Below are 21,846 nucleotides of genomic sequence, written 5' to 3'. Positions count from 1 at the left end.
CCAGTATTATCTTGTGACATAATACATGCAACAAGGATTGCAAAGGTAGCCATGCCACGACGTCTGTCAGATGTGAAGATAAGAGTAAACCCGCTCTCTACCTGGCTGAGAAGAGGAGAAGGCAACAGTTAATGGGAACCACATGGTAGTGGCATGGTGCAGATCAACTCACAGAGATATAAGCCCTTTTCAACATGATCAACAGGAAACGAATATAAAACTGCTTCTGCATGCCGCTATTGCAATAGGCTGTGCGGTTGTCAGCATCAACATTCTCTAAGATACCGAGGTCTGTGCTGTCTAGCCGACGGTATCCATAGTTATACAGGGACGCCAAAGTTATAGTCAGAACTGGGTACAGGTGCTGAGACCAATTTATGAAGACTTGGACCTAGGAATCCTGCCACCTTACCAGGATTCAATGCCATCAGTGGTGTCGACCAAATACGTAGCTTTCTGTAAAAGTTTCCAGGATGCCAGTAATGACAAAATATCTAAGACCCCAGTGTCTACTGGTGACTAGTTTACTGCTATCACCTACCTCAAAATTGGATCTCATACGATGATAAAGATAGGTTTTGACTGTTTACAAATAAGCACACACAGTCGTTAAAGCTATCACCTAGAGAAGTTTCACTAAATCAAGGAATTTTTCAGACTCACTTTTAGGCCATAACGATTTAAAGAACTACCGCCCAGGTTCTAATCTCCCATTCATATAAAAAAATCTTAGAAAAGGTTGTTCTATCTCAGCTTGTATCTCATCTAAATTCAAACAGTCTTCCTAGCAATGTACTATCTGCATATCGCCCTTGCCACAGTACTGAAACTACTCTTCTAAAAGTAGTTAATGACATTCTCTCTGCCATGGATAGCGGAAAGATTACAGTCCTCACCCTCCTTGATTTGTCTGCAGCATTTGACACAATAGACCATGATATATTATTTCACCGTCTCCAGCATGTATTTGGCATTCATGATACAGCCTTACTGTGGTTCAAGTCCTACTTGGTCAACAGGACACAGATTGTATCTGCAAATGGAATACATTCCAGCCCAGTTGATCTATGTTGTGGTGTTCCACAGGGGTCTGTTCTTGGACCTGTTCTCTTAATTCTGTACACTCAGTCGCTCACAAATGTCATAAATCATCATCCAGTGTCTCACCAGTTGTACGCTGATGACACCCAAATATACAAATCTAGCCACCCAACTGAAGTTGATGCTACCATCCAAGGTGTAGAGAGGTGCATTTCTGATGTGAAATCGTGGATGACATGTAACAAGCTGCAGATGAATGATGATAAAACTGAGGCCATTCTGATCACAACACAAAGACTTCCTCATTCACATCCTTTACATCACCAACATTAAATTCACACAATCAGTACGAAACCTAGGTGTTACTCTGGACAGTACTCTCACATTGCACCAACATATCATGAAACATATGCAAGGCTGCATATCTTGAGCTGAGACGCATCAGCTCAATTCGCAAATATCTTTCGGTTGACGCCACTAAAACACTTGTGTGTTCATTAGTACTTTCAAGACTGGACTATTGTAACTCAATTCTGTCTGGTTCATCTCAATATCTGCTCCAGAAACTTCAGCAAGTTCAAAACACAGCTGCTCGGACCACGATCAGAGCTCACCTTCCCGCTGCTCTGTACCTTACACTGGCTATCCATTCGATCCAGAATCAAACACAAAATTTGTTCTCTGTGCTACGTTTCACTGTCAGACTCTAGTCCAACATACCTATCCGACCTCACCCATGTGTACACACCATCAAGATACTTACGCTCCTCTTCTGACAATCGTATACTCACTATTCCCACTATGAAAGCAAAGTCACATGGACAGCGTTCGTTTGCATACCAGGGCCCAGCAACGTGGAATGAATTTCCCACTGAACTTAGACACAAAGACACAGTGATCCCATTCAAGAGTGCTCTCACAACTCATTTATTTCGACTGCAATAACAAGCTTAAAGACCTAATAATGTTTCCTACCTTAAATATTCTCAGCATGTTTTTTTTTTAATGTTTTCTATTTTCATGGTGTTTGTTTTTGTAATCATATCATTATATGTTTTTTTATCTTATAGGTGTTGTCTAATGTTGCAAAGCGCTTAGAGCTTCTAAAGATTAGGCGCTATACAAAGTCCTCGATATTATTATTATTATTATTATTATTATTATTGTTATTATTATTATTATTATTATTATTATTATTTGGAACAACGACACCACATCAAACCACGAGATCCTATCACCGCAAGAAAATTATTTTGGTTTCAGTCATGATAATACAATTCCTGCACCAAAGTCTAGTTTATAGTAGATCAAGTGTGGCTACACCAAGACGAAATGCCAAACAGCGTGGTAACCTGTCAGAAATCAGGTTTCATCTGTTTCATACGTGGTTGTTCTGACATTTGGGAGTGTGTGAACTCATTGATCAAGTAAACCCACTGCATGATAATATGGAGGATGTTGGGTAGGAGGATACAGATCATATGTTAATGCGAACTATCTTGTGTACTTGCAAATGATAATATTACTTGTGTGGCAGCAGTGCACTCTTACCTATTAAACCCGCAGTCAATCTCTGTTTCCCAATACCTATGGAACACATGTCAACAAAGGTTTTGTTGTAAATTGATATATAAATATCAGAATTTAATATAATTAATACAGAAAGTTTATGTTATGTGTGATAGTAGTACTTAGAATAATTTCTTGTCAAACTGTTCCATTTCCTGAACTCAGGTTAAAACATTAGTTGACTGTATACATGTACAACTGTGTTTATCTATTTGACTCAATTGGCTTTCAATCAATATTTTAGTTTCAATTTTGTTTAGAAATTCACAGCCAGTGCCAGGGCAAATTCCCAGACAAGCAACATTTTTTAAACTGTTATTCAATTTCCCCTTAACACATTTATACTAATGGCTTACTATTATCACAAGATTCTCATGGGACATCATATGCTTCATGAATGTAACTTAATTTATGTAATGCTTTGCATGTCTGACTATTTTTTTAACCTATACCTAGGTTGAAATGACAAATGTTTTCATAACTATTACTACTGAAATTTTAAGTTTCGATTCGAGCAGAAATATAAACTTATGTGTTTGCATGTAAGAGTTGATAATTCACCAGAGTCAAATATGAAAAGTATTTTTTCACTGTCCTCAAAAAAAAAACATCGATAACATTATGATCCCAAAATTATGAACAGCCATTTGTTTACATTTTAGTCAGTCGGTAAGTATAGCAATCTCTCCGCAGTTTCCGATCTCACGTAATATATTTGTTCTCTTTAGTTTGTATGTTTATATGTTTTTTGTTTGCTTTGAATTAGACAATTATAGTGCTGCTGATAGTTTGCACACACAAGAAAACACAGCAGAACATAACTGATAAACATCTGATATTATTGCGCGGGATATTGTACGAATTCTGCCACTTTCATCCGTCGTACATATTGCTTGCATTGTAGCATAAACTAAAATGACATTTAGTTTGTTCGATGTGACTAATGGCTATTTTTTACCCACTCGTTGCAAGCAAATATCCTCTATTTTATTCTAACCATGAATCAGTTTACTTTCAAAGAGAAATACTTTTGATAATTCACTGGCGAAATGTAAAAAATACTTTGTCTACTTCGCTTAATAGATCACGCTAAAATACCAGGTTCTAATCCAGCAATATGCTTACATTCTTCTTCAGTTTTATTTTTATAGGTCTATTTGGGACGAATTTGGAAATAAACTTGTTACTGTAATATGTTACAAATATTGGTAGCAAATATGTTTGAGCATGGAATTGAAAAGAAAGATGCTTGTTCTGAGTGAGCGACACATATTTAGTCTTTTGGGTGAATAATCTATAGTATTTTCAAACGTTCGCTAAAATAGATTCGTTATTCACTCGAACAATTTTAATTGTCAATACATTTTCTGGCTGTATCTATGTAGGTCTTCTTATCTTTCCATCATTATCATTCATGCCAATTAGTTTATGTCTAAGTTCAGAAGATATTATCCATTATATAGATTATAAAGATTTTTCAAAAGGGGCATAATTCAAACATTGAGCAGAAATAAAATACCCGACTTGCCATTATTGCCTCTTTTGCGAAAGAATTCAATAATAATGACAAAAAATTAAATGTATGTTGCCCCGCCCCTTGATTTTTTTGAATGCGTCTTACATTCTACCGATTTGCAATCAGCATTGATAAAACAAATTGTAATCAACATTAATTATATTCAGATACAGTAGGCTGATATGAAAGATATAAACTATCTTTCTGAAATGAGAACCATTTACCACAACAATGTTATAATGTGACTCCATCATAACAGGATTATTTTGTGCGGCATATATAAGATATAATTTATTCTTCGCAAATTATGTTTTCTCCTCTTACTGTAATTATTTATGTCATATCTATGAAGAAAAAAATTGATTTGAATAATAAACTTAATCAAATTTGTCGAGATTGCATGTATTGTTTTGTTAATATTTTTATTTTCAATTGAAAGTGGCGAACTTTATACTAATACACTATCAAGTTATCTGAACAATTAATGATGTTTCACTCTATTCCAGGTTGAATGGCAACTACACTTAGAAATGGAAAAGCGTATAGAATTGACGATAGAACGAGGCCTTTCAAAATTAAGGAGGATATGTAAACGATGGCAGTTAGTTCTTTATGTAAAATTATGCTCATGTATGCATCTCTCTCTTTCAGGCATATATCGTTACTATAGTACTGTATATGTTGAACTTAGTGTTCGCAGGAAGCCAATGGTAGTATATTGGTTAGGTGTAAGTTTATTATTCTCGATTGCATTTTTAAGGAATTCAGTTAAATGTTTGCCCTGTGAAACCATAGTTATGTATATTATTACAAGTGTTGCTGTCATGTAGGTGGTACCTAATGTAACGAAGGAATACAATACTCTTCTTTTTTAGTGTGCTCTTCCCAGATTTGATGTCATCGTTGTAGTGTGCGGATGGTTGTGGCTTGGTGACTATGCTGTGAAACAAAAACAAATTTAATTGGAATGGAACGCACAAAAACCAGAATGTTACAAATGGTTAATAGGCATAATTTTCCATGCACCAGTTGAATGGCCACCGCCACCCTCCGCCTAAAAAGATATTGATGGGATTTGGTATTTGCCAACCTAATTATTTGTCTTAATAATCCTACTTGCTATATCAAATTAGTAATGGGTTCTCAGACAGATCATGGTTAATTTTATCAAGCGATATTGACTGATCCGATGAAAACGTGCTATATCCACTGACACTGTAAAATACATTCAATACAGTTCTTCGCCACAGCGCCTAAGCGTGGCCGACTCATGTCAGTGAGTTTTAAGGTTTGAATCTTGTTCTGACTATCACATGTCTGCTGCTCTGGTTTGTTCAGGATGAGCCACTTTATTAACATTCCTCTACCGTTTGTACTTTGTTAATATGCCTTTACGTGTAATTAAATCCAATTTACATACCCGCTGCATATAAACGAATATTAGTTCATAGAACATCATTATATCCCATTTATTTGCAGGATTCCTTATGTGAATGGCCAGCATGTGTCCCGCGAGATCATGCTTCTCACCTCTACAAGGGTTTTCTTTACAATCCCACCTCAGTCTGTGAGTATTAATGCTTTCCAGATATGTTACATCGTTTACACATAAAGTCGGTTCTGCATAAGCTAAGTTTATTATTGTGGAAGCACAAAGTTTGGGATTATTCTACCCTGCCAGTCCAGTTATGCTCGTATGTGTGAATGATGTCATGCTTTTACACCATTTGACATAGATACTACATACCAGGGTTTTTGATTGAGGGATGGGGTAAAGGTATGCACAATCCTTTCCAAATTTTGATCAATGCCTTAGATGTGAATTAACAGAATGGGCAGGCAGGACATACATGTATAAAAACGATGAGGAGTAGTGTCACTGGACAAACTGTGTTGAAAAAAGGCTGCTTATCTGCATATTTTGAATTCAAAGATATTCCTATTTCACCATTTTGGAGGGGATACTATTAATGTTTTAGAAACATTTACGACATCCTTATATGAAATGTTTGCTTGTAGGAACAACATTCTCATTTTCATTCACCTGACTCTAACTGATCATCGGACTTTAGTGTGGAAATTAATAGTAGCTAAATCGTGTTTATAGCCTTGGAATCACAATTAATTTAGTTAGGAAAATTCAACGAATCTGTCCGTGACTATCTGGACATGGAACAAACGAAACATTGCAAGACAAGATTATAATGTTGATGATCTTTTTTGTTTATTTTGCTCACTCACTTTGATAATCTAGCAAGCAGTATTAAATATATAGTAGAATATCAAATTAGTAAAAGTTCAAACTAATAAGATTTTCGAAATTATGGATGACGATAATATAGCCAAAAGGAAAACCTCTTCTTTCATACTGTCCGGGAAATACAAAATGTTATGTTCAAAGTTATATAAGTTTTGAAACAAATGGGTTCTGTCTTTTGAAAAAGAAATATTGACTAAATTAGAATTGTTTAGAATACTTTTCTGTCCAGATTATAATATGAAATTGAAAACGAATAATCACTGTTGTGCTTAATATTCTGCAATTTCAAAACTTTGATTTGTGTTTTAGTCAAGTATAACATAATGATAACTCTTTTAAAACTCATTTTTAAGGGCAGAAATCTAACGGTCATCTATAAGCAACTGTATGGGCCTCTATGAGGACATACGGGAATTAACATTAGCCTGTATAATTAACACGTTGAAGGTATTCTGGGGACAAATTTTTTTTTTTTCTTTTTTTTTTTGGGGGGGGGGGAGGATAAACAGGAATGATAATGTTAACATTTTTTGATTGCAATAAAGAAAGACACATATGCTCTTCCGTGCACATTTTATAATCACAATCCAAGACACCACATATACTATCTAGCGGACACTTTTTATTAAAATCCAGGTTGTACCACTACGATCTATTGAAAAGGGTAGGAATGTATTGCACACATTAGACTACATACAATCAGACAAGAAGTTGGTAGAATGTAAAAGAAGGTTACAATAGAAATGCACTTTAATACAAACATACAACACATGCAAACACGCACAAGGGTAGGACCCGTTTATAGACCAACTTATACCCTGGAACATAAAATCTCAGATGTGTAAAAGTCTTAAGTTATTAACGTTGACATGCGCAAACCATACACAACCACATACATATGCAAATATGTGGCAAATGGTTAGTATTTGTCTTTTCTAAGGATCTATATGGTCCTCAGATTGTCCTTTGCTTTTGCTGCCACTGCAATTAGTGGCCACTGTACCTCCTTGATACGGTTTTTATAAGGAACGTTTTATTTCTTCTCATGTGCATACAGAACACATGCAAACATAAAACAACAAATTGGCAAATAACTTGCATCTCTCTTTTCTAGAGATCGGGGTTGCCCTGAAAAAGTGGCTTGTTTGTTTGGTGAGTGGTCCTGGATTTTAACATATAGCAGGACGACCACATCTCACCATTGGCGTCACCACATCACAGGGATTATCTTTCTATAGGAGAACGAGAAGTCATCGGTGTCCATTCTGCATTCCGTTTATTTTCCTTTTGGCTATTATTGTTGGTTGATGTTGCTGCCTCTGCTGCTATCCGTGTCATACAGGAATTATCTTATTATCGGTGATAAATCGGGGATTAGTTGGTAACGTTTGTTTTGGTTTTGTAACAGAATGAATAATTTGTGTTCACCTGTTCTTGAACTCGTTTGCTCAGGATATCCACGATGAAAGCTCTTTGACCCTCATTGATACTGATGGCTTGAGGAGAATGCAGGATGTTTATCAAAGCTACATCCCAATGAACTTCTTGATTCAATTGAATAGACCGAGATAATTTGACTAACAAAGAACTGTTGGAATACACATCACTAGAACCGTCACAATATAACGTTAAATAAATTGGGTATTCATTGTTCGATGGTTCTAGACTTCCGAGGCGACATTCACGGTAAAAAGAGAGGGATACAAAATGTTCCAAAAGAGTGTTGCAGCTGTTGCTATTTGAAGAGTTGTAGTGGTGGCTGGTATTCACAGCAAAGCTACTGTTGATGTTACTGTACTGTCCTATTAATTTCAAGGAAGTACTGGGAAGAGGATGACCAATGCATCTACTGCGTAAAATTGTCAACAAATTATTGTTTACTTGTTTTAAACTGAGGTTTGCAATTTCTTCTCCGATGACATATAACACACCATACAGATTTAGCAGAAAGCAAAATTAGATTTATAGGAACACGGTTTCCACACTGCATACACAAAGGTTGCTTTTGTAGTTCTTGAGGAGAGGATCTTTAGGGGAAGCTGCTATGCTTAAGGGCATATGAATGACTTGACTTATCAAGTAGCAATCCAAGAATAAAATCTAGTTTGACATCTGTTCCAGTGCACTTTCATTTCCTCAAGTTGATATCTGTCAACTTTACGTGTTCTTCGAGAATATTTACGATATTGTGCACGTCGACTTCTTTCATGGGTACTCATTTTAATTCAGACAAGCAAAAGGTTCCTTTTAACCCTTCTCCATTCATATCTTCTAACTTTTAGACAAGAGGATGCCATCCACATACTTACATTACAAAACAGAATTTGGTTGTCCAATTAGGTAAACCACCTTTGTTAAAAGTGCATTGATTCTTTACTTTTACCATGAAAATCCATTCTCCAGTTTGTAATAATTCTTTTCTTGTGGTGGGTAACATTCGAAACAGTCGATGAAACACCGTCACATCGTTTTCAGGAATTACTTCCACTGCTGCATACCTGATGTTTGGATGCTATGATTAATTGTAAGATTGTAATTGTAATATTTGACTCGTTTTCTTTGATGTTTCGATCGGTAGAAAAGATAAATGTCTTTTTCAGTTGGTTCTGAAAAGCTTGTTAGCCACTTTGTTTCAAAATAACCAATTTTAAAGTTCGCACTAACACGGAATTTATATTAGGTTGTATTGAGGTCAAAGAGAACTACCCAAGTTGATTTTGAGAATACGTTAACAACACAGAAAAATTATTCGTATCCATGATTGATTGCTATCAAATGAACGTCGACTAAATCTGTCAGCAAGGGACGACGAATGTCAGCTTCTTCGGTTTAACTTCTAGAAAATGGAGTTGTGTAACATGTATGTCAATAGTTCTTGTAACCATTCTCTCACATCTTGCAAATGTATACTTTTGCCTTTGGTTTTATTAGCAAGGTACAATGTTTGCTAAATTGTGGCTAAAAGTGTTTCAATGATGGGTTTGCTGTTTCTTGCTGTTGCTGCTGTTCCTTACTAAAACACCCACTGTTTATTAGTGATTTAAGGTTTTTGTTGGTGTGGTATTGGTTTGGATTGTGATGGGCAGGACTTATTCTACGAGCAATGTGAATATGAGTCATCGTCATTTGTTGGTAATTTTTTATTGATTTAGTTTTTCAGTTCTGTCTTTTTGTCTTCTTTGGAAGAAGACATCCAAATTTTTTTTAGTCAAGCTTTTATTTCTTACTGTGTGGAAGTAGGTGAGTTAGTCAATAATGAGGTTGTGATCTTACTATTTTATTTGCTATATAATACTTTTTTCAATGAAATTCATCTAAATTTCCTTATGGGCACCACTTGTCGATGAGATATTTGCAATTGACTACATCACGACAGTTCTTGTTTTTATAACAATACAGGAAATGTTGTTGCACACTTGTTCCACGTTGTAACTTTGTCTTAGGGGAGACCGCTACAAGCAGAGGAAGACAGTGTAACCATCGTCATGAACAAAAAAGAAGTAAAGATATACATTGTCACTGAGACGCGTGGTTCCTAGCGGCAGTATAACCTCTCCTTCTTACAGATGTTCTTTTATGGAACTTTTCTTCCTTGCGTCATTTTTCTTATTACAGTGTGATCTTGATACACCACTACTACCACTCTTGTTTTTGTCTGCCTTCTTTTGAAGGATTAGGCTTTGTTTACCTTGGCATTAGGGTCCCATTCTAAAAGTGAACTAATAACGACACATCCTAAAGACCCACTTCAACTAACTTTCACAACAATTTGTTTGCCTGGTTTGAATATTGATTCTTGGCTCTGCATGTTGTGACAACGCTACTTCATGTTTTTCAAAAACCTTTCCCTTTGATGTGAATGATGCCTTGAAGCAAAAGACTTGATTTCAAAGTAAGCCATCGCAGTCTTCTTTGAGACTCTAACAAATGTGATCATAATTGTTTCTTGTTTTACGCGACGGATGTCTCGCGGTGCACATATCAATTTAGCAAGAGGAGGAAGTCATGATGAATGATGTTAGAAAGAAAGGGAATGAAGGATGTTTTACAGTTTAATTTCAGAGAGGCATACATTGCGAAATAAATTTTTTCGCAATCTAAAATAAATCGGGAGTGGTAGGTTTTAAATCGACAGAAAGTATGCATGGGCTTGTTTGAATGGTAACATCATACGCATAATTCAAGCAAAATATTCCTAACTTTGTGACTAACACTTGCACATGCGAGTTGTTTCTCTGATGTTTAAGCAACACCACATAATGGGTATCGAGACTGATAGTATAATGTGCTTTATAGTGTTGAAATACATTTTATGTAATGTACAAGTTACTAATGGTGTCCTTTTCGTGTAAACCAAAGATTAAGTTGTTGTTCTTCTTCTCAGAAAAAACCATTTAAGAGGACAAGAATGAGACACAATCACACGGTCTTCATGAGGAATGCCGTCTTCCAATGAAATAGATTCTCTTTGACTTTCTTGGAGTGATGTTTAAGCCGATTGCCACTCTTTGCACCACCACTATATACGCTGTGGTGGAAGATTGAACAACTGTGATTTGTGTTCCAACGCCTAACAAATTCTGGTTTTCCTGATTCAAGTCAATCAATCAAAATGTTCAAGGGATTTCAGAGATACAATAGCTCCCAGCTTTGACAATCTAACTTTTAGTTACTCACTTTGAGAATGGAGGAGGATGTAGCCACAGACATGTAGAATGATGTCCCACCCAGTCACATTATCCTGACACCAGGCTGATCAGTCCTAACACTCACCTCTTAATGCTGAGCGCCAAGCGAGGCAGCTATTAGTACCATTTTTGTTAGACTTGGTATGACTCGGTCTGGGATCGAACCCACGACCTCCCGTATCCGAGGCGGACGCTCTATCCACTATGCCACCGGAGCGGACCTAATTCTTGTGAAAATATCTATATGAAAATGTCTATGTCATAAAGGATGTAATTGTTCTCTGCATGTCACTTGATTCTGCACCACCTCGTTGGAGCGCTGGAGGTAAGCTCCGAATATTCTTTTCTAAAGTATATGACATGATGATCAAGTTTTGGACCGACCTGAAGGAAGGTAGTGATAGGGTGAAACAATATGTCGTGTTCAAATTAAGTTGTATCATTATACTCTCATACACAAAGTATCACACCACAGCTGAAACACAATTCTTAATCTATGTCCACAAAGTTTACGAATCTGGGTGTGGCTAAAGATTTGGCAGTAGTTCTATCCCGATATTAGGCTATTTCCCTTTGCTTTGAATGCCTAGAATAGACATTCAAATTCACAGTAGCTAAGCAAAGCCACATTAACGTGTAATCTTCTTCGATTGTTACATCACATTGAGTTAGTTGTATTCACGACTTGTTTGCGAGTCAAAGGTGCACACACGACATCACTTTTAAAAGAAATGCAAGATAGTTCTACTGCACGTTTGTCCTAGAACTTAGGTAAGGTACCCGAATAGCATCACTTTCAATAGTAGAAGAGCTATAGGTCATCCTGTTTTGCTGATGTCGCAGCGTAAGGAATCAGTCTGGTCGCAAGGCACATAATCGGACTAAATTACATTGAACTAGGAATCCTCAGTGGGTCCTCCACCTGATTGCGGTGTTTCATTCTCCATATTTGGTGAATGAATGTGCCTTGTACACAATATTAAACATTGGAGTCCATATTGTCTCCATTACTCTGTTTAATTGTTTTTCTTTCTATATCAGCGTTTTTATTAGGAACGAAGTGTTGGTCCTGGAACCTTCCTCTCTTTCATGCTGGAGCCCAGAGTATCCGTATGGTAAATTGTTGTGTCGAAGTGATACTCTTTTCTGGTAGATAATTTCATTCACTTGTTCTGAAGATCGGCTGAAGATTTTGCTGAATTTGTAAACGTAACAGGTTTTGTGGATCTAATGTCTTAATCTTGTCCAGACTGTAAAGGTTGTGCATAAATGTCAAAGTTCACTACTTAACTCAAAAGATCGTCCGGAGGGTATCATCTTCCTGCGCATTTGGTATGAACTTTTCCATGTCAGTCTCTATATCATTATTGTTGAGGTCATTGCTTGCAAAACTGCCCTCTGGATGTTCGTCAGCCCATGCCCCAAAACTGTCGTATTCAGTATCTTGGTGATTGCTACGAGGGTGATCGATATTCATACAACTGTTGGTGTCAAAGAAAATGTCTCGATCTCCTAAACATTTCAAGGCATCATACAATTTTAAGTGTACATTAGCTATCAGGTATGCTACAATGATGACATTTTCGAATTTGTTAGGGGTGGGATGCAATCTCTGTCTCTGCGTTGTAATTAATTAAAATCAAATCTTCAGGGATGATCTCCACATTTTACATCAATTTTCCTTTGCCGTCGACAAGATGAAATTAGTCAAGTTTTCCATCTTGGGCAATATCGGAGGTTGAGCTAAGTTTCCCCACAAACAATTAAACATGGCATTGACAACACTATCGTCTTCATTCGCTGTTTTCCACGAAGAACTTGAGGGTATACTTTGAAAGTGTAACTGGATGGGTCAGGTATGGGTGAAACGATGTCATAAAGTTTCTGCCTTCTAGGAAGGTGACACGCCGTCTCTTCCGAAATTCCTGCTTGAATCAAAAGAAGTTTGCTTATTTTCTAGTTGTGGTTTGTGATATTCGGCTACACTACCATGATCTTTTCAATTCTGCTTTATTCTGCTTTAACATTCTTCTTAGCATAAATTTTGAGCCACAACAATGGCATGAGTTAAGCATATTTAATTTTGTCTATTGTTAATTTGGACTATACATGTTTTGTAAATGCGAATTTCACAAATAAAACTTTACATCCTCTCGGAAGTGAAATGTATGTCATGAAAATAGGGGTTTTACTGTCACTCATGATTTAAACTCGTCATTGGATTGATGTACGTGTTCAATTTTGTCGATAATTTAGATGTTAACTTTGGTGGTGTACTAAACGTGATCCGGACGGGAGATTTCAAACTGTTATGATTTATGAATAATTCCAATCCATCGTTATCTTTAGCTTGGCATTGTCGTTTCAACGTTTCAAGCAATGAATCCCTCCAATATATAAAGACACTTGGTGCTTTCTCTGGTAGAATTTTCTAATTGAATTCCTTTAATTTCACCGTGCATGTGTAAGCCATTGTTTAAAAGTTTCTAGAAGTCATGTTTTAGTCAATTGAATATAAAAATGATACTCCAGAGCTACTAAAAGAGTCTCTTAGTCTTGACTCTCTTGGCCTTGCGGTAGAGTAGATGCTGTGGATTCAAGTTTGTTCATGTTATCTTCAACATCACAGGCATGCACTTGTGCTAACACTTCATATAATATGTAAGGCAGCACCGATAGTCGACATCCTTTTGCTTCTTCTTTTGGTTTCTTCTCAGCAAAATGTGATCATTTCATTATGATTAAAAACTGTATTTGATTTAGCTTTAGTACTCTCTTCCTACATAAAGAGCTTTTGATCATAAGAGAATATATGCATTTACCTCTCAGTCTGTGAAGAAGATGGAAAAAATGGAAACAGCTAGCCCTTCTTATCAGTGATTTACAGAGAGCCTTTATACAGTCCACTTCCAATAAAACTACAAACTACTTTACTTGAGATATAGAGGTTCAGAATGTCCACAACGTCAAATAAAAGGAATAGAGACAAAAAGAAGAAAGAAAAAAGTAAGGATATCTGCTATTATTGTCAAGAGCAAGGACATTGATCATCAGAAAGTTTTAAGAGCAACACCCACCCACCCACCCAAAAAACACTAAAGCCGAGGAGGAGGGGCGTTCTTCTAAAACAGCAGAATAACCGATATTCATTGAGGAATTAAAGAAGGCAAGACAAATAATAGACACTGAAGGAGAAAATGAAGAACCGATACCAGTAAAGAAATTAAGAAAAGAATTAGAAAATAGACTTTCTTTATGTGTTATAACACTTCAGTATGACTAGTATTAAAAGGGACGCAATTTCTTTGGTATATTTTCTATGTCTTGATTGTTTTTCGTTTTTTATAGATACGATACTTTAACATATTCACACATGGACACTTTGTATTATGGAAGGACTTAAAATTTACTTGATTTGGCAATCAGTGAATAAGATATGTTTCCTCAGCGATATAGCTGGCCCTAAAATTGACCACTGGCGTTACCTTTCTTAATGACCCCTACGATATATGGACTTGGCATTATCAGCTGTAACTGTCTTAATCCATCACATGGCAAAGTCCTACTCCTCCTCCTGCTGTTGCTGCTATGGTGGTTGTAACTGCTGTTGCTGGTATGTTATCTGTGGTGAATGTCGAAGTAGTCATATAATGTTTATATGTCTTAGATCGCGAAGGATTATCTGTCTAATGGTTTTGGGTAAAGAAATTTGAACCATTTATCTTATGTGCTTTTACTGCATCAAACTGTCCTGTAGCACACACAAGGTTTCATTTTCACTCCATTCTGCCTTTAAGTGTTGAACGAATGTCTCGTCTTCCCCTCTTCACGCTCTCTTTTCTCTTGCTGTTGTTGAATAAATATTTCTTCTGCATCTTTTAGAGGTTAAATAGTTGTTTTTTGTTTAAAGCATCACACACAAGGACAGACTGAGAAGGATGTGAAGATAGTACTTTCATCGCAGGCAAACGTTCGTGCGGAGCCAACATGACATCAGTCAAAGCTAAATATAATTCATTCTCTTCTTGAAGAATAGTAGCAATAGTTGTTGTAGTCATGACACTGTCACGCTCTGACTTTCGTTTTGATCGGTGGAACGTTTAAATTAATTTTGACCTTGTTCTTGACGATGTATACAAGCTAATTATCCTATGGTTTCACCTGTTCGTATATCCTCAGAAACGTTTGTATCATAATACCATCCCTGAAAACAACTTTAACACAGGATTTACCCCTTGTCCTCAGAATGTCGCACACTTGTAAACCTATGAGCTAATGTTAATTCCCGTACTTACCTAGAGAGGCCCAAACAACTGCTTTTGAACGATATGTTTGGTCACAAACGTCAGATAATATTTTACTTTTTATATGACGTTTTATATTTTTCAGGATTTTATGAGTCCAGCCACCCCTCTTACCTTTTACTTTCCTCAAAAAGTTGTGAGTGAGTTTGTCGATATATATTATGGACAGACATCCACTCAAACCCACAGCCACTACCTGGATGCAGAAAACATTTATGTAAAGTGTATCGAACCTGCTTCAGCAAAAGGAAAGGAAGACTTGGACCTTCAGGGAGGTGAGAGCTTAGCCAAATATGTTGATTTTCAGAAAGCACCATTAATTTAGAATATCCTCTAAACATAGGGCATTAATATGATAGTATTTCGGTTGCCTATCATTATTATTATTTGTTTAATGTTTTGTTTTCTTCATTGCTTCGATACCAATATTTTAAGTTTTCTTTTGTTGCAATGGCTATGAAATAAATAAATGACAGTATGTAAGCAGAAAATACATTATACTGACGACAGCCCACATATCCATCCGAGTCATAGCTGCCGACTTGGTCCAATGCAATGATAGTATAGTCGCGTGCGGCAGAGGCATACGTCAGTGAAAAGCAGCATAGCACGTAGTGTCATTGGTTAAAATATTAGTTAAACCAGCTACGTCATTCGGATTGTCCAGTATCATCTGTTTCTGCCTTTTTTAATTCTTTCATTTAAATCTCTGCCTTGTGGAATTGAGTTAACATGCTTAAAAAATGTACTAATTTCCAAACAATCTTGAAATGAAACCCTATGTAGCTTTCTCGCAGGATGTATGTCCCCTCACTTATTATAGTGATGGCATGAGAGAGTATTGCATTCGGTAAAGGCATTCATCCTGCATTAATACTAAACTTACAATGAATAAAAATTACTTTTGGATTTTACGCTGATTGGTTCTTTCCATTTTAACATGCTATATAAAAACCTTTTCTGTCCTAACCTGCATAATAATCATGTTCTGACTGTGTGTGACAAATTATGTTCTGGAACTCACCACAACATTTTTGCTTGATAGACAGGCAGATCAGAAAAGGCGCAACCTATTTTCATGGTTAAGAGACCGATCGGCAGAGGCACATCTAGTCTGTATATTATCAACAGGCAGATTTTCACAGACACGATTTTATTTGCATGGTTAACAGTCAGATGGGCATGGGATTCTGCTTATTTTCCCTACGTTTACTTGAATTTTTCTTTTGGTGCTTTTTGCGTATTGCTCATTCTGTTTCATTAAGAGAGGCATTTGATGATGTTTAATTTTGGTTTAACATTATTGTGAGGGAATAGGGCCTTAAAAGTCCTATAAATATGGATATCATCTCAACATAAACTATACAGCATGCTTCTACTTGTGGCATTTACCAATTTTGTTTCCAAAATATTGATTATTTTGTTTGACAATTTGTTTTTCTATAACAAAATCCCTTGCTGATATCTTAGAGTCTTAACATCATTCTTATTATATTTGAAATTTTAAGCTTGTCTTTCAAATACATACTTAATGAAACACTGACACTGCAGCAACTGACCTAGCAAGCCCGCTTTGTTTGATAAACAAAAGGTATGCGCTTTTTCCTGTATGATTGTGCAACTCTAGGTTGTGATTTCAATATCTGCCATTATAGGCTTTTATAGTCTTTGTAAGCTGCGTTTGACTTGTACCAGTCTCACTAACTCACGTCATGGAATATGGCTTCAGGCTTTTTTATTGCATTTACTTTAGACACAAGCTGTTGAAACACTTGATTGAATTGTTTGAAAAATCAAAGCCGCTTCAACAAGGATAAAGGGCGATATAAATAGCTGATACTTTGATATCTTTGGTGTGTTGCATCGTTTTTGGAACATATTTCTTTCATTAAGAACAAATTTTAGGTGGAATTGAACGTACGTTTATACGCGGGTAGCATGCAACTGAAGGCGGGTATCTTGCCCATAAATTTACTCAAACCAGTTAAAAGAGAAAATGACGTAGCGCATCAACAACACACATGCTATTCTGTCCCAACATAGCTGCTTGCTGCAAGCAGCCTTTGGTGCTCTGATACGTCGTTTTCCATGTCAGTAAAGATTTAAAACCAGTTTATAATTCTACCAAGAGTCCAACATTTGGTTTATTTATGAGTGTCAAATACATTTGGCTGACACTGATTGACCTCTTGATCAGCAATTATGAGTGTGGATGTCCAAAACATGGACGGCTAACTGTTGGGCAGATATCTCTGTTCAGCTGAAGACCCTTTGCTGACAAGCTAAGGATCTGTTAATATATACCATAAACAAAAGGCAATCTGTTTCTTCAGTTATGTCCCTAGGAGGACGAGTGGCCTTTGTGCTCGCCTTTAAAATTAACTCCTGTTTGTATGTGTGTATATATTACAGCCTCAGCACTGCCAATCAGTATGTGATTAAGCTTACCAGTAGCTCCGCCATCAAATATACTGGCTGCCATGTATAACCTATCATGTGCTGAAAAATGGGGATAAACTACATGGCATTAGGTTTGATATGCTGAGACACAAAGCCATTTTCATGAAGCCCAAATTATGCCGCATGATCCTGGTGTGGATTGTATATGTGCATCTTCATTCACAAATTATTAAGTTTAAATAGTTAAGTATGTTTCTCTTACAAAAAAATATTCTATCATTGCATGCACGTCCTACTTTTTTATTTTTCTTTCTTAAAACGAGCGTGTAGATAATTTCACCAAAACTAATTCAAGCAATTACAGTTTCTTTATAACTGGCTTAGTTGAAATTTTTATTTGTATGCACTAAAGAATACGCGCTGCAGATTAGCCTCACAATAGATATGCACTGTTACAAACTAATGTATTAAATAAGGTTATCTTAAGTGAATATGACAAATAGTTCTTAACAAGCTAAGTTATGGAAAATCGTTTTAAATGCACTTTTAACACAAAATTGGCTTTATGACGTAGAGGAAATGAGAGCTAGGTGCATACGTAAAAACAAACCAAAGCAGCAGAATTGGGATGGCGTTTAAGGGCATCTAACTCATGATACTTGGATAATTGTTCGATACCCTATCCACTGAGTTACTGGGCTTACCATAAAAATTTACGAGGTTTGAAGGCAAATTTTTAGGTTTCATAATTGTCCCCTAAGCTTTTTCCTGTCCACAGAGAGAGAGAGAGAGAGAGAGAGAGAGCGAGAGCGAGAGGGACATATATTTTGACGACAATGATCACGCTAAACGTTCGTCTTCGAACAAGTAAGTCTTTCATTTCATCACCACGATCCCCCTACAGTTTTGCAAAAAGTCAAAATAGTATGCAGATTGATAATAAAGTGTCAAAAATATATACATAATCACATCCGAATATTTATATATATATATATATATATATATATATATATATATATATATATATATATATATATATATATATATATATATAATGCATCCTTTCTTGTGTTCTTAATTTTTGACTTTGCAAGTTGTTGATAATGTCAAATTTCTTTACGTAGCTAACTTCTGTACGTGATCCTTTAGAAGTTGTAAAAATGGTGTTTACATGGCATTTTAGTTTAGAAATTTCTGAGTACATATTTGTTACAATTAGATTGGAATTTTGCATTATAATAACTCACATATAGGTCAGGTGAAATTGTGTCCCAAGAGTGGTTTAATAACCAAATCATTAATTCCTGATTTAAGATCAGTTTGGAGGACTCCTTAAAAGTCATGCTGCGATTTGATGAGAGTTATTTCTATAAAACACTTCTTTGAATTAGTAAAGTGCTCATTTATTTGTTGGATTTAAACACATTATTTGGAATTATTGTGAATTCATTTGAAAACATTCTGGATTGCATCATTATGTTATATTAAAGCAATCAAGACTATTTGAAGTGATTCGAAATATTCCATATTTTTGGACATATGAAAGGAAATTTATGATTTTTTAGAATGTAACTCACAAACACTGTATTTGTGTCTCTTGAATTTTCACCATATATTGAAGAGAAATAAATTACTTGTATATATATATATACATACATACATACATATATATATATATATATATATATATATATATATATATATATATATATATATATATATATGACATGCATGAAATATTGAAACATCAAGTGATTTTGAAATTTTTGAATAAGTTCAATATTTTGAATACTTGTTCCGTCCTATAAAAGATCTAAATACTAATTTTCACACGAAATAATATGCGATATATTGAAATATTCATTTTTTGCCTTTGTATAGAACAAATAATCAAGCAGAAACTAATATCTATGGATGGAGAGAGGGCATTCGGGTGGACAAAAGCTGGCAGACTACACATTAAACACTGGGGTTTCTATCAAACCTCATGTGTCACCAGGGCAATACCGAAGTATGAGGCCTATTTCAGCGAGAGTTTTATCAGGGAATGTAACGAGCACAAGAAATTCAGATCCTAAACTGATTTTAGCAAGAGAATCATATCGTCGAAGCTGTGGATGATTTATGCCTAGATTAATTGTGAAAACCTAATCGGTTCACACACACACACACGCGCGGACACTTACTTACATAAGCGTGTACACAGAACATTGTGAAACACGTTTTGCACTCAGGCCTACACTCCGAAAAAACTGACTATTACATATTAAAATTATTCTTCCGATCACTGATTATCTCATTTTCAATATAATATAGAATTGTGCATCTTGCGATTCTAATAAGGTTAAGCTGCCAAGGAGAAATTCTTTAGTATAAGTGCATAATATCTTGTTTTCAATCGTGATTTAACACAAATTGAAGTTGCAAGTGTTTCTGTAATTCTGTGTGTGTGTGTGTGTGTGTGTGTGTGTGTGTGTTGCACCAAAATAAACCTTATAATTTGATTATGACCTTCTAGATCTTGTGTACGAGTATCTCTTTCGCAAAGATAATTCATGAATTGTTAGAAGATATTCTTTATATTTATTTCCTCCGGTGTAGTTTATTTGTTCCTAATACTGATTTAGGTTTCAAATGTCATGGTCTATGGGTAAGCTTAGATAAGAATCCCGTAAGAATATTATGTGCAATACAACATATTTTCATGTAGTTCTTAAACTTTGTTTGACAAATGAAATGCATATCGGAATCATGCGAAAGAATAAGGTAAATGTTTGTATTAAAAATGAAGTACAATGTTATCAAAGCAAGACCTTATTTATCATCTTATTAGTGCTATGTTTAATTTCTTTTCATAATTCTTGCTATAGAGGTGAACATCAAAATCTAGTTGTGTAGTGTACATATCGCATATGCGTGAAATAAACTATCTTTCATTGCAAGTAGATAAAGTAGGAAATAAGAAAAGAATAATTTTATTCAAGAAACATCCCTTAAATAAATTTGCGTTTAGCTATTATTTCAGTTGAACTATTATTAATGATCAGACATTTTATTTTAAAAGGTTGATTGTGGTAACATTAGATATTTTCCAGGTAATTTTGTCACATAACCTATTGTTTTCTTGTTGAAAGAATAGTAGCAAACTGTGTGTGGACTATATACTTAGATACGTAATACATCTCTGGCAGCACTGAAGTTCATAGAAGCAAACTCAGATTGAAAGTTTTATAAAAAGCAAATAAGGTTTGATCTAATCAAACACATTTATGTCTGATTATTTGCGTGATCAATATATTAGATGAACATTGCAAATAGATCTGACATTAATCAAACGAAAGTATATCCTATTAGGATTTTTGGATCGCTGATATGATTGTTGTTTTGAGCCCATCCATTGCACAAAAAAATCGTTCTTATTGAGTTTTACCATGGGTGTCGTGTCCCTACAAGATCAAGTGTAGCGGGAAAATATGACATATCTGCAGAGATCAAGCAGACGATCAATGAAAATCGCGTTAACAAAAGAAGCTGAGGGTGTTGTAACTTACACAGCCAAACAAATATATTGTCTAAGCGCGGTCAAGAAATCATTAACGAGCTCGATAACATAGCGGCACCCCTGCTGAATATATCGAACAAAAGAAGCTGAGGGTGTTGTAACTTATACAGCCAAACAAATATAATGTCTAAGCGTGGTCAAGAAATCATTAAAGAGATCGATAACAGAGCGGCACCATTGCTGAACATGGCGAATGTCATATCATGATGGGTTCAGATCTAAACTGAATTTTTGTCTATCATATTCTGTCAAAATTTACTGAATATTTTAAGTTATTGGATGACTCTCCAGTTGGTGAGTCGACAACTGCACACGAATACGTATAGTACCTGAACAAAGGCATACATGAGATCAGTCAGCTTAGAAGAAACATTATTGATACTAAGATGTTTGCCTGCTGCTTCATAAATCTATTCTTGAGGTCATAGAATACTTGCAATCAGCTGCTGGCCGAAACGTGCTTTTGACAAACTACGGCTGGAGTTTTTTTTAAGACGGATTGATAC

The 21,846-nt window shown here is 35.7% G+C and overlaps 1 protein-coding gene across 1 annotated transcript in view; it reads left to right on the top strand.

Annotated features, from left to right (window-relative positions):
• The window catches only part of LOC149770181 (uncharacterized), a 102,184-nt gene extending 82,130 nt beyond the window's left edge, over positions 1-20,054 (top strand). The window contains exons 6-9 of the mRNA XM_089949280.1: positions 4,633-4,727; positions 5,606-5,693; positions 15,464-15,653; positions 19,660-20,054. Coding sequence (XP_089805406.1) covers positions 4,633-4,727; positions 5,606-5,693; positions 15,464-15,653; positions 19,660-19,856 — 570 coding nt within the window. The 3' untranslated portion in view covers positions 19,857-20,054. The remainder of the gene's footprint in view (positions 1-4,632; positions 4,728-5,605; positions 5,694-15,463; positions 15,654-19,659) is intronic.
• Positions 20,055-21,846: the final 1,792 nt, after the last annotated feature.

This window comes from Sinohyriopsis cumingii, unplaced genomic scaffold, assembly GCF_028554795.1.
Source record: "Sinohyriopsis cumingii isolate HCF-2022 unplaced genomic scaffold, ASM2855479v2 utg002530l, whole genome shotgun sequence".
Classification (NCBI taxonomy): domain Eukaryota; kingdom Metazoa; phylum Mollusca; class Bivalvia; order Unionida; family Unionidae; genus Sinohyriopsis; species Sinohyriopsis cumingii.
Note: the sequence above shows the minus strand (reverse complement) of the source record. Positions and strands in the feature narration are given on the sequence as shown.